The sequence below is a fragment of the Salvia hispanica genome, chromosome 4 (assembly GCF_029641045.1).
Source record: "Salvia hispanica isolate PSC_SH4W2 chromosome 4, Shi_PSC_v1, whole genome shotgun sequence".
In the NCBI taxonomy this organism is placed as follows: Eukaryota; Viridiplantae; Streptophyta; class Magnoliopsida; order Lamiales; family Lamiaceae; genus Salvia; species Salvia hispanica.
Window position 1 is genome coordinate 52,568,523 of NC_142695.1, and position 12,513 is coordinate 52,581,035.

Consider the following 12,513-nt stretch of genomic DNA (forward strand, 5'->3'; position numbering starts at 1 on the left):
TTCTTCGGGCGTGAATGGGCTGCTCATCGTCGCCTGGTTCCCGGTTGGGTTCGAGTCCCTATCAGTTTCAACTCTATGTCATTTACTTGTTTAATTAATTAATATCTATACATACGACTCATGAATAATAAGAAACATTTTTAGGATTATACCCACGTAAAAATAACTTCTTATTAGAATCATAAAAAAATAGTAGTATCAAAGTTCGATAAAACGATATAAAAGTATAAGCATTTTATATAATTAAGTAATCTATCTTTACTTTTTTCATATTAATGAAATCTGATAATTAAAAGTCTGGATTATATAGATGTAAACAAAATTACATGTAACCCTTAAATAGATATTATGCGAAATGAAAAAAAGTAGTTATGCGATTCATCATTATTCAGATAATTAATCATTATGTCTTATTGTCATAAATGAACTACGTTGATTATTCAATGAAGTAATTTATAAGTATATAAAATCTTTGTTTCATTAAATTAGGCTAGAAGTTAGTTTGTTATTAACTCGCTGAATATAAATCCGTAAACATACATTTTTAATTGAATGTTCTCAAATGAACAAATGAGGAGTATGATTCTTGTGAAAAAAAGAAGCAATACTATGATAGTACGAAAAATAAAATAAAAAAATAAAAGCGCAATTGTGATTGGCAGTGAATGCAGTTAACCGGTAATTAGAGGCAGTGAGGGTGGCAGTAATGGCAGTTAGTTAACGGACGTTAAGTGTAACGTTTCTGTGTACGTCACAGTCTATAAAACGAGGAGGAGTCCGTTATGTTGGTCGTAGCGCTACCTTTTCCTGCTCCATTTTCGCTCTGCATTCTTCACCGAATCAAATACACACATTTTTCACCTATACATACAAACTCACACACAGAGAGAGAGAGCTCACGTAATGGCGTCTAAGAAATCGCTACCTCTGTTTTCGCTGCTGCTGTTTGCGTTTGTCGCCGGAGCTCTCTGTAGAATCCAGAAAGTCGAAGAATCTGCTATTTTGAGGTTCAACTTCGCGATTTTTGCTGTTTTTTTTCAAAATGCTTGTGATTCCATCTTGAAGATTTGGGGAAAGTTCTCAAAATACTGATTTCTCCTCATTTTAATGCCGAATTTCGCGATTTCAGCAGAGATCTCGCAGCTTTTTATTTATTTCGATTTTATTCCTCTCAAATCTGCTTCGTAAATCACTTGCATTTTGCGGAAAAATGTTGCGATTGTTTATGCTTGGGAAATGGAAAAGGAAGGATTACTCAGATTAGGATAAACAGAGTTAAAATCTCCACATTTTTGTGATTCTGTGAAGCGCATTATATTTTTATATTTATAATATTTTTTTGTTGCGGCAGTGCGGTTGAGAAAGAGGAGTTGCTGTTGCAGAGCTCTCGCAATTCGACGGCGGCGGAAAAGTGAGTAAACACTACTTTTCACATATCTAAACCGTCGGTTTCATAAACTCTGGTCTAAGCCGTCGGATCTTCTAAAATGAACACTATGCGAAAAGGAATCGGTTCCATATTTGCTGCAGATTGTTGAACAGTTTAATCGGTTGTTATGTTAGGCGAATCCCCCTCGGATTCTTCTGTTGGAATTATCTTAAGATATTATTGCTCTCTGTTTTTTTTGTAGCACTGCATTTTGATCCTCTTTAATCAGTTATCAGTTTATTCCCCTTTCTCTCTCTCAATGTACAACACTCGTGTGTGGTGCAATAGGTGGGTGAGTCATGTTATGTGTGATGCGTTAGCCACTTTCTAAAGTGGAATTTCAAAATTAATAAGCTGAAAATATAGGAGAAAATATTTATGTATGTATAGTTATTTAATTTGTGAAATGTCGGTAGCAACTGACACCACCATGTGGAATTACTACAGCGAAACATTTATATTATTTCCTTTTCAATTTTATTGACCTCCCTAGAGAATCAGCTATAGTCGATTTGGTCTAGCCTAAATGGTAAACTCCTGGTCAAAACCTCAGATCCCAATCTTCGAGAAAAACTTCTTACAGAGTCATGTGATTATGCATTTATTAATAAAAAAAATTGGTGCAGGTTGGAAGGAATTGAGGAGGAGTATTACAATGAGCACGCAGTTGATGATCCAGAAGAAGTGGCAAGAATGGTAGAAATGTAGGTCTTTTCTCTCTTGTTACATCATTTTTATTACTAATATTTAAAAATTATTGGATAAATAATTGCCGTTTTCTGCATTTAGTGCTAATGAGTTATTCTCGTTGTGGTCAGCAAAAATTCAATGTCACTATACTTTTTCTCAGCAGCCCTACGTCCCTACCCACATGCTGTATTTATTTCTACAGATTTTTTCTTTGAGTATTTAATTAATGTGTGAATTGGATTACGGGGGCCTCTTTTCTTACTCCCTTGTACAACATTCCTTCACATATAATGCTCATGGTAATTTTATAATTCATAATTATTCATGTTCTTGCTTGTATCTCTGCTCCTTAACTGGATATTTAATTCTCTTTTGTTAGTTATGAAAGCTACTTCTCCAATCACATTCTAAGTGGGATTAGCTGTGTTAGTATCTTTTTTCACGTGACTGCATGTGTTCCTATACAGAGTCTGTTATGGAGTACTATTACAATATTACATAGTTAGTTAATTAAATAAGTATAACCAGAGAGAAAGAGAGAGATATTTATTAACTCCACCGACACAAATTCAACAGTTTGATGAGGAATCTTTTGCACCGTACAGGGCCACAAGAAACAGCACGGAGAGGAGAAAACTCGGTTTCTTCTCATGCGGAACTGGCAACCCCATCGACGACTGCTGGCGCTGCGACGCCAACTGGCAGAGGAACCGCAAGCGCCTCGCGGACTGCGGGATTGGCTTCGGTCGCAATGCCATTGGTGGCCGCGACGGCCGCTACTATGTGGTCACAGACGCCGGTGACGACGACCCTGTCAACCCGAGGCCAGGCACCCTGCGCCACGCTGTCATTCAGGACGAGCCTCTGTGGATCGTCTTCAAGCGCGACATGGTCATCACGCTGAAGCAGGAGCTGATCATGAACAGCTTCAAGACCATAGATGGACGTGGAGTCAATGTGCACATTGCTAACGGCGCATGCATCACGATCCAGTTCGTTACGAATGTCATCATCCATGGCTTGCACATCCATGACTGCAAGCCGACTGGTAATGCGATGGTGAGGAGCTCACCCTCGCATTACGGATGGAGGACTATGGCGGATGGTGATGCGATTTCCATCTTTGGGTCGAGCCATATTTGGGTCGACCATAACTCGCTGTCTAACTGCGCGGACGGGCTCGTCGACGCTGTCATGGGATCCACTGCCATCACCATTTCCAACAACTACTTCACACACCACAATGAGGTAGGCCTTCCTTCAAAATACAACTTCCTCTGTTTTGCATTTTGAAGAGTTTTTACTAACACACTTGGGTGGAAACAGGTGATTCTGTTAGGCCACAGTGATTCTTACATGAGAGACAAGTCGATGCAGGCGACTATCGCATTCAACCATTTTGGAGAGGGACTCATCCAGAGAATGCCAAGGTATTACAATCAAGAAAAAATGTTCCAATCTTCCAAATTTGTCTTGGCTTAAAAAAATCCATCTTGATCTGTTATGTATCAACTTGCCCTTTCAGGTGCAGACATGGATACTTCCATGTCGTGAACAACGACTACACTCACTGGGAGATGTACGCGATAGGTGGAAGTGCAGAGCCCACCATCAACAGCCAAGGAAACAGATACCTTGCACCAGTCAATCCTTTTGCAAAGGAGGTACAGCAAGTCTCAAAATTTCCACTTCTTAGTCACATTTTTCTCTACAAACAAGATTTTATTAAACGTCTGCTGTTTCTACGATCAGGTGACAAAGAGAGTCGACACGGCTGCAGGTAAGTGGAAGAGCTGGAACTGGAGATCAGAAGGAGACCTGATGCTGAACGGAGCCTACTTCACACCATCCGGAGCTGGAGCTTCAGCCAGCTACGCTCGTGCTTCGAGTTTGGGTGCAAAGTCTTCCTCCATGGTTGGATCCATCACTTCCGGTGCAGGGGCCCTTGGCTGCCGCCGTGGGCGGCAGTGCTAGCCTACCGCATGAAAAAAAAAGCAATGAAAGAAGGTCTTCTTTCCCCGCCTTCTTTCTTTCTACAAATTCCAAGCCTTACAGTAATACCTATTTTCGCCGATTTTTTAAAATTCCCATGCTTCATTCACATTGGCAAGTGTACATTTTTTATACATGCCTGGACATTCTCCAATCACACCTCCATTTCATCATCCCACCATCACCACATTATTGTGCAACCTCGGCCTGATTCAGTCGGAAAGAATTATCGTTGTTCTGGAAACAGGCGCGGAAGCGTTGTCCAAAATCTTATCCATCCCCATCCCTGTCGTAACAGAGAATATATATCCATCTATATATATATGAATATCTGTTTATCATTATTATCCACAAAAATTGTGGTTACCCTTTGAGAATCTACCTTTCATTTTGTTGTATGGAGCCATATTATAGTGTGAATGTCCAAAACTTTGTGGTGAAGAAGAAAAGAAGGAACTTCTGTAATAGATGATGCATAGTATGTAAGTAGTGAGGTTCAATGCATTATGATTTTACTATATTTTTGCTGTTTCTTCTTGTTCTCTGATAGCGACCTTTTTACTTTTTTTTTATCTGAATGATTGTGGATTCTATTTTATTTGGATTTTACTTCATCTTTGTGATACATTGTGGTTATTACAATTTACAGCATGCTCGACAGATCTGATTATCTATCCTCGATTGTATTTTATCATTAAAAAGCAACCGTTGGATTTTTCTTTATAGTAAGTATTTTATTAGTAGTAGTTTTAGTTAATAATTAGAAGAATAAAAATACTCCTAGTTATTTATTTTCTTTGTGAATTTTGGTTTTAAGGTTGATCGTGAATTGTACTCCGTTGACATTATAATCGAAATTCGAGCTCTTTATTTTATAGTTTGATATCTGTAATTCTCTTTTATTATGAATTGTTTGGATTTTGTAGCTATTATTGACTGTTAGTTTAATACTACTACTAATTTGTAAATAATTTTTTAATAAGATAGATGAAAGTTTAGAAGAGTGCACACCTCTATCGTAAAATAGATAAATAATTACTCCTATTGCAATATTGTCATTAAATTATGGATACGATGGCGCTAACTACATTTTATAAAACGAGATTTTTTTTGTAATAGGTATGGACATTAACATGTTACATTTTTGTGCAATTACATTGGTCATAGTAAAATTAGACTCCTATAAGTTTGGAAAGTAATTTTATTATTAAATTAAATTCAATAAACTCAAATTTAAAAACGACTTTGAAAGAACAAATCGAATAAATACTCTAATTATAACTTAATAGTAGTACTTAATTAAGATGTAAAATTAAATACGTAGGATGCATCGCTGGTCACATGTAACGATTGGTGAAGCACATAGCCTAGCATGTGATGATGGGTCCATATAGCAAGTGAGCTAACAATTTTCTCTTTTCGTATAGACAAAATGGGGCCAACAGCCACAGTCACAATTAATTAATTCACCATCGATGCCCACTTCCATGTTACTTGTTTATATACATATGTGTCACTCTCACATTCAATACAGACTAAGGTACATGCAGATGCAGTTTCAATCAGAATAATCTCAATCACTTTCCAACTTTTTTTTTTAATCTAAATCAAATGGTTGTTAGCATCTAATCTAATGTTTCATGAAACAAATAGCCAAGGGAGGATAAAACAATAAAGCAAAAAACTACTTACATTGCATAACAGTAAAATTTTGCAGCAAAACCATTTTCTTAGTAGCTCTTAAATAGGGGTTAATAATTTGCATAAACGTGCTTTCATGTTCTATGAATGGGACAGAGCATTCTTGAGTTCAGGATTCGTTCTGGAAAGCATAATTAGCCTCAGCAAAGTGTGATTTCACCTGTGCAAGGGCCCGGTAGCGGTGAGAAATCTTGTTCTTCTCTTCCTTGTGCATCTCAGCATAACTGTAAAAAACACATTGGTTGGTTAGTAGGCCGGCTTTTATGGCAAATTGGTTGGCTGAGTTATGATGCTACGTAATGAATAAAACCAAAGTCTTTACTACTAGAGAGTCGAGTAATGAACTTACGTTTGGTCATATCCATCAGGTTGGAAAACTGGATCCCATCCGAAATCAGTTGGTCCCCTAGGAGGAACTATCTTTCCCTGAAATGGCAGCGGCAAGTTATATCACTTCTGTACTATATGCGTGTTTTGTGAGTAAGTGTCGGATGCATATGCACGGTCCCAACATGGAAGGTACTAGTTCAATGCTAAAACAGGGTCCATCCATATGTTGTAAAGTCGAACATTCACGTAAAGTTACCAAATCAGAGCCAATACAGAGAGGGTTACAAGTAAAAGAAATGAAAGTACATGCGCTGAGTTTGTCCATCAAAAATGTTTGGTACATGTATGCACGAGTAAATTCTGGCAATATAAATTGTAGTACAACTTATGACTTGTGATGGCAGAGTTGGTTAGATTGTCTACCAGTTATTAGGGGCGAGGAAAAGTGGTACGATGTTAGACCAGCTCATGAGCGTTAACTGTTTAATCACTACCAATATATGAAGATGAACCACTTTTGTATTGAATATTCCCTTAAGATAAGGGACATAAAAGTATAAATAAGGACAACCACTTTTGCTAATAGCCTAATAAACTGATCCAGGCTGCACTATCCCAGATGCACTCTCTCAGTCTCACGATAAGTGAGGCGCATTCCTTTAAATTTCTTCCACTCGCCTTCACTTTTCTACTTTATTCTTTCTCTACTTTATTACTACCACTTAGCTCACTAAACACCACTTCCTTTCCGTGACGAAGATAAAATGTCACACTTATTGTGGGAAGGAGAGAGTACATCTCAAGCAGCATTAGCTCCTATTTAGTTAGAAGTTTGAAGGTGAAACTATATTTGGTTTGCTCTAAGCATAAAATATTCCATATTGTTAGGTTAGGTAAAATTCTCAGTTGTACCAAAGCATCGGTATTAGACAGAAAGACCTGAAGTTTCAGGAAAATGTATTAGTTAAAAGGAGATGTTTGTTTATTGACATGCTAATCAGTAATTATGAACTAAACAGATATTCAAAGAAGATAAGCAAATAAGGACAATTTTACTGAAATCTTTTCTTATGTTGGTAGGAATGGGGTTGTATTTTGGGTGGGTAAGTTGAGTTTATTAGCGGAATTTCACAAATCATAATATACTGTTGTGTTCAACCAAATTAATCGCTTTAAGCGCTGATTTACCAAAAAAATGAGACTAGTCAGTAATATCATCTGAACTCTTTTCGTTCTTTTTCTTTCCCCTAAAAGTAGCATGCATCTATTTCAATTTGTATAGAAAATCAAGCCACTGGATCTAGTTTTGTGGAATTTATTATAGAATTAGGAAGCATAGAGCATACCGGAGTCTTCCCTGAAAAAGTAATTGGATCTGCATTTGGCCCAATAACAAGAGAGAATACGCAGAGAGCATAAGCAGATTTATCATCATAAGCCATCAACATATTGTTTAGACCTAAAGAGAAACAGAAGCAACATCAATATAAAGTACTAGGAGGCAAGTTTCACAAATAATTCAACAAGACAAGAAACTATGCTTGGAAATGATACCTTCATGACCAATCTTCTGCAGAAACCACTTGCTGCAATTTTGTTTATCCACATCAGTGGGGTAGAATAACACAAAAAGCAAAATGATTAGATGGAATTGAAGATAAACTGATCGATTGTGCACATTAACAAATTAGAAAATGTCAAATTTGGTAGCCAAAGAAGAAGAAAAATTGCATAGAGTATTTGTCTCACCTTCCTCACAATGACATTACTTGAAAGCAGTCTTAGGATATATACATATCTAATTCAATCTTTCTAGAATTAAAAGTGGTAAAGCTTGCTAGTCATTACACGGTCCAATTCTGTTAAAGAAGCATAATGAGAGATCCCAAAATAAAATTACAACATTAAGCACACCCAAAGAAAGATGTGGACAACAGAGAGGGGTGGGGAGGTATAAAAGTGGTTGTTATTCACGTAGGTTTGTTATCATGAACCCCTAAAAGAAATTGCAAACATAAGAGTGGGTAGTATAATAGTATGCAAAATAAAGGAGCAAAGTGCAAAGCAAGATTGATGTACAAAATATACACAATGCATAAGCTAGAGCATTAAAGGAAAAGTCTAGACATTCTAGTATGATATTGCAAGGGACCAAATATGGAGGATGATACCACATATTCGATCAAATCAAATACTAAGTACTATAATTTTCATCAACATAAACAATCAGCACCAAGTAACTTCAAGGACAAGTAGAAAACCATTCCTTTAGGCATGAAAGGTTTAAGGTACATAAAACTTTGTTAACGTTGAGTTATATCAGCATAAACTGTTATGACAATAACATCTAATATGGCCGATAAAGTTGCCATGACCTACGAACAAGACGCCATATTCTCTTAGATGCAAGACATTGTATCCAATGAAAGAAAAGAAACCTCTATGTGGCCGATAAAGGCGACTATCTACATACAAGATCATAGTTCGATATAACTGTAAATTACTACGTTCCCATAACAATCCAAGCCCTAGAGAAGTATCATACGATAAATTTCACTAGTTTATGAGTTTTCACTTCATAAAGCTCCAAACAAAAATGCTATAAAACCAACTTCACCGTGATGGACGATTATGCAAGGAACTTACATGTAAGGCCCTGCAAAGATTGTGTCAATCATTAGCCATATTCTAAAACAATCATCATGACTTATGCTAATAGATCAATATTACCAGGTAGTCCCTTCAGAGCATTGAAACAAAGGCAGGTATCCTCCACCAGCACCGGCCCGTTTACCTTTTCAAAATTTCATAAACATCAACATTTATAAAAACATATTTTCTTCACAAATTGTTCGTATATTTTTCGCAACTAATCACTTTTACGATTCATAAATATCATTCTCTTATAAACATTTATACAAACATATTATCGGCACAATTTGTTCGTACCTCTTTCGCAGCTAATCGTGCCTTTTCTCTGGAAATCTCCTCAGGGTCGCCTTGCAACTCTGGCACTGGTTAAAATATAGCACAAAATCCTAAAAGTATTCAGTAAACAAATCACAAACGGCGATGGATAGATCATGGATGCATAACGTACAATCAAGTTTAAGCGAGCGAAAGGGGATCGAGTTGCCGAGGATCGCGCGAACTTCTTCGAGCTTCTTGGCGTTGCCTGTTACGAATGTCACCGGCTGCGAAAGCACCGCCGCCCTACTTCCACCAGCCGCCGCCGCCATCATTCCCGCTCTTTCTCTTTGTTCTCTGCCTTTTTTTTTTTTAAGAAAGTTTATATACTCATCCTCATATTATTCACAATTTTCATTTCAGATGGTTGTTTTGAAATTAATTGTTTAATATAATTAAATTAATACTACTAGTACTTTAATATAATGGGATATCATTTAATAATAAACTATTTAATTAATTTTAATATTTTAATAACTACCATAATTCTTACTTAAAATATAATATGAGTAATTTAGGACGAACTAAAATAGAAAAATGCAAGTAACATGTGACATAAAAAATATTAGCATGTTCGGAAAAAAAAAATTGAACAGTTAAATTAAAGTGGTAGGACTTAGGAGCATAATATAAATGGGATATGTAATGACGGACAAACCGAAGAAAATATGTACTACAGTAGAACATTAGTCACGGCAGTATAGTGCAATTGAGGAAATCTCACTTTGTGCTCTCTTTTTATCGCCATGTGTTTCGGCATATACTACTACTACTCATTATGTTCTATAATACTTCCTCCGTTCCCCATTAAGAGTCACATTTTTCCATTTCGATCTGTCCTCAATTAAGAGTCACACTTTATTTTTACCATAAATAGTAAGTAGGTCCCACACTCCACTGACTCAATTCATTCACATTTTATTATAAAACCAATATAAAAAAATGGATCCCACATTCCACTAACTTTTTCAACCAACTTTTCTTTACATTTCTTAAAATTCGTGCCCGATCAAAGAATGACTCCTACTAAGGAACGGAGGGAGTAATAAAATTATTTCATTTTTTTCACTCATTTTAGAAAAATAATACTGCCAATTTTTTACTCGTCCCTAGTAATATATCGTCTCTGAATATTAGAAATACAAATGGGCGTGACTAGCGAGAAATTCCACACGAATGAAATTTTAGAAGATTGTTCATTTGTACACATTGTTTTGCGGTACAGTCAATCATAGTTGAAAAAAATGAAGAAAGTGTAGAAAGATGAGATTTCATTAATTATAATTAATTTTACGCATCACCCTACATATGATTATATGAACCACCAAATTCTTATTGATCATTTAAAACTTTTGGTTATATTATTAACTATTGGTTATAATTAATTTCATTATAGTGATATTATTATTAGGCAGAGAAGCCAAATTTGATATATGCCCCATTGTTTTGGTGCTCAAACGAAAAATATATGAAAACAAAATATCCACGTCAAATTTGGGTATTTTCATGTTAGACAAATGAAAATAGTACTTAATTAGTTTTAGAAATAGTACTTATTACTAAAGAGATTTGACCTATAGTTTTCTTACTGTCGCTGACTCGTTGCAAATAACATAGATATTATTGTCGTTGAAAGTTGAACATTGCACAGATGAAAATAAATACATTATCTTAGGCTAACATTAATCATATGATACCCAAATACCCAATCCACTTCAAATAATTTGCAAATGAACTACTCTGTGCTTGTGTGTATGTGTGTGTTTTCATTTATCCTTTTTATCGATCCTTTCCTTTACGGCTTGGGCGACGACTTTGCCGGTCTCCAATATATCTTTGCTTTTTTTACTCTCCGCTTTATCCGCTGCGTGTTCAAATCCCTTCTTGACTGCATCAGCCATCATCTGTCATCACAAAATTATTGTTATTGTATGTGTGAGTTGGTCAAGCGGTAGAGAGCTTAATGCCTGAGGTCAAAGGTCTTAGGTTCAAGTCCTCCGTGGCGCGACCTTTAAATTAAAAGTTATTTAACCATTTAAATTTTTTTTATTATTATTGAGTATCTCATATTGCTATTTTAGGATATCTAATATTAACGTGTCATTTCACATTCAAATAACTAATACTACGTTTCAAATCAAAGGGAGACATTCATGGATGGGAGATTATTTTTTAAGAATTAGCAGATTAAAAAAACTTAGTACTTGAAGCAGAATGAAGCCAAGTCGTGGGGCTATGCGCATGTTGCATGCACATACCCGATAGGCCGTGGCATGCGAGTGTGCAACACGCAAGGTGGGAGGCGCGTGTAGCGTGCACATGTGTTTTTACATGCTAACTTTTATAAATGTTTTACAATTTACACAATAGTGATAAATTTATGTTACACGAATCATTTATGCCGAAAATTCAGTATGGTATAAAAAAATAATATTGTTACACAAATCATTTGAATTTTGATAGAGAAAGAGAAAAGAAAATTGCATACATTTCCGGTAGCCTTGGTGACCTTTTCGGTGATAGCTTCGCCAACGCGCTTGACTTCCTTAACCACATCTTTCGATCCCTCTTTCACCGTTTCAGCTGCTTCTATGACCTTCTCGCACGTTTCTTTATCGATTTTCTCCTATTTAATCAAATCATAACACAATTTTTTTAAATCTCGTGCATTATTAATCTACCAATTTTAGGTGTTGAATTGAGCTTAATTAATCCAACATCATTGTTTTCCAATCCATCATGATTCAATTCAATAATTAAAACAAATCAGTTGATTAATGTGGCTTACTCTGTGAGATGGCGCGGTGGCAGAGACAAACCCTCTGCAAATCCATGTATTGTTGAGAAATGTGTGTGATCCATTGATTATGAATTTGGAAGTTAGTCGGTGAAGGGCCATTTTTTTCTTCATTTTTGCGATGATTAAATTAGATTATTTATAGAAATACACATGTAAGGAAATTATGTTTCTTTGCAAAAAAATCGGTTACTTTGTGATGGGGATTGAAGCATATGCAAATACACATACAGTTTTGAAGGATCTGCAAATACATAAAACATATGCTTGTTAGCTTAAGCATAATATAATTTTTTTGTGCAATGTATAAGAATATTATACTATGTGCTAGTGTTTTGATTTGCATATATATGTAATGTTCGTATAAAGTGTTTGGTAGTTTATGATATTAGTTAGATGGTCACGTATCTTGAGTAAAAAAAAAATATTAATAAACTTATTTTAGGAGTAATAAATATTATGGTGAATGAGATATCCTAATTGGAGATGAACTTACCGGTTATTCCCGTGTTTTCGGATAAGATTTTCAATATATTCCAACTATATTAGAAATCTTCCATTATTGTATTTGAATGATTATGAATAAAGTTTAACCTTTTTTTATTTT

The 12,513-nt window shown here is 35.7% G+C and overlaps 3 protein-coding genes across 3 annotated transcripts; 1 reads left to right on the forward strand and 2 right to left on the reverse strand.

The window, feature by feature from the left end:
• Positions 1 to 787: 787 nt before the first annotated feature.
• On the forward strand, positions 788 to 4,237 carry LOC148929409 (putative pectate lyase 8). The gene is made up of 7 exons (XM_089056261.1): positions 788 to 1,007; positions 1,352 to 1,411; positions 2,056 to 2,133; positions 2,725 to 3,367; positions 3,446 to 3,549; positions 3,645 to 3,783; positions 3,872 to 4,237. The coding sequence occupies exons 1-7, from the start codon at positions 904 to 906 to the stop codon at positions 4,091 to 4,093; spliced, it is 1,350 nt and encodes a 449-aa protein (XP_088912387.1). The 5' UTR covers positions 788 to 903; the 3' UTR covers positions 4,094 to 4,237.
• Positions 4,238 to 5,783: 1,546 nt separating this feature from the next.
• LOC148929410 (Inosine triphosphate pyrophosphatase family protein) lies at positions 5,784 to 9,421 on the reverse strand. Its single transcript, XM_089069988.1, has 8 exons — positions 9,243 to 9,421; positions 9,092 to 9,156; positions 8,873 to 8,936; positions 8,789 to 8,798; positions 7,697 to 7,728; positions 7,489 to 7,601; positions 6,162 to 6,238; positions 5,784 to 6,036 (listed from the first exon to the last, which is right to left on the reverse strand). The coding sequence occupies exons 1-8, from the start codon at positions 9,382 to 9,384 to the stop codon at positions 5,922 to 5,924; spliced, it is 618 nt and encodes a 205-aa protein (XP_088926114.1). The 5' UTR covers positions 9,385 to 9,421; the 3' UTR covers positions 5,784 to 5,921.
• A 1,295-nt stretch (positions 9,422 to 10,716) lies between these two features.
• LOC148929411 (uncharacterized) lies at positions 10,717 to 12,008 on the reverse strand. The gene is made up of 3 exons (XM_089069815.1): positions 11,898 to 12,008; positions 11,598 to 11,735; positions 10,717 to 11,013 (listed from the first exon to the last, which is right to left on the reverse strand). Exons 1-3 carry the CDS (start codon positions 12,006 to 12,008, stop codon positions 10,876 to 10,878), a joined length of 387 nt encoding a protein of 128 aa, XP_088925941.1. The 3' UTR covers positions 10,717 to 10,875.
• Positions 12,009 to 12,513: the final 505 nt, after the last annotated feature.

Bases quoted from the DNA above. Each gene is read 5' to 3' on its own strand.
- LOC148929410 (XM_089069988.1), bottom strand. From the start codon at position 9,384: ATGATGGCGGCGGCGGCTGGTGGAAGTAGGGCGGCGGTGCTTTCGCAG. The intron at 8,937-9,091 runs GTACGAACAAAT...AATTTTGAAAAG, and splicing joins CACGATTAGCTGCGAAAGAG to GTAAACGGGCCGGTGCTGGT. The intron at 6,037-6,161 runs GTAAGTTCATTA...TGTTTTTTACAG, and splicing joins CCTGATGGATATGACCAAAC to TTATGCTGAGATGCACAAGG.
- LOC148929411 (XM_089069815.1), bottom strand. From the start codon at position 12,008: ATGGCCCTTCACCGACTAACTTCCAAATTCATAATCAATGGATCACAC. The intron at 11,736-11,897 runs GTAAGCCACATT...TTGATTAAATAG, and splicing joins CCACCGCGCCATCTCACAGA to GAGAAAATCGATAAAGAAAC. The intron at 11,014-11,597 runs GTATGCAATTTT...TTGTGATGACAG, and splicing joins TCACCAAGGCTACCGGAAAT to ATGATGGCTGATGCAGTCAA.
- LOC148929409 (XM_089056261.1), top strand. From the start codon at position 904: ATGGCGTCTAAGAAATCGCTACCTCTGTTTTCGCTGCTGCTGTTTGCG. The intron at 2,134-2,724 runs GTAGGTCTTTTC...TGCACCGTACAG, and splicing joins GTGGCAAGAATGGTAGAAAT to GGCCACAAGAAACAGCACGG. The intron at 3,784-3,871 runs GTACAGCAAGTC...TTCTACGATCAG, and splicing joins TCAATCCTTTTGCAAAGGAG to GTGACAAAGAGAGTCGACAC.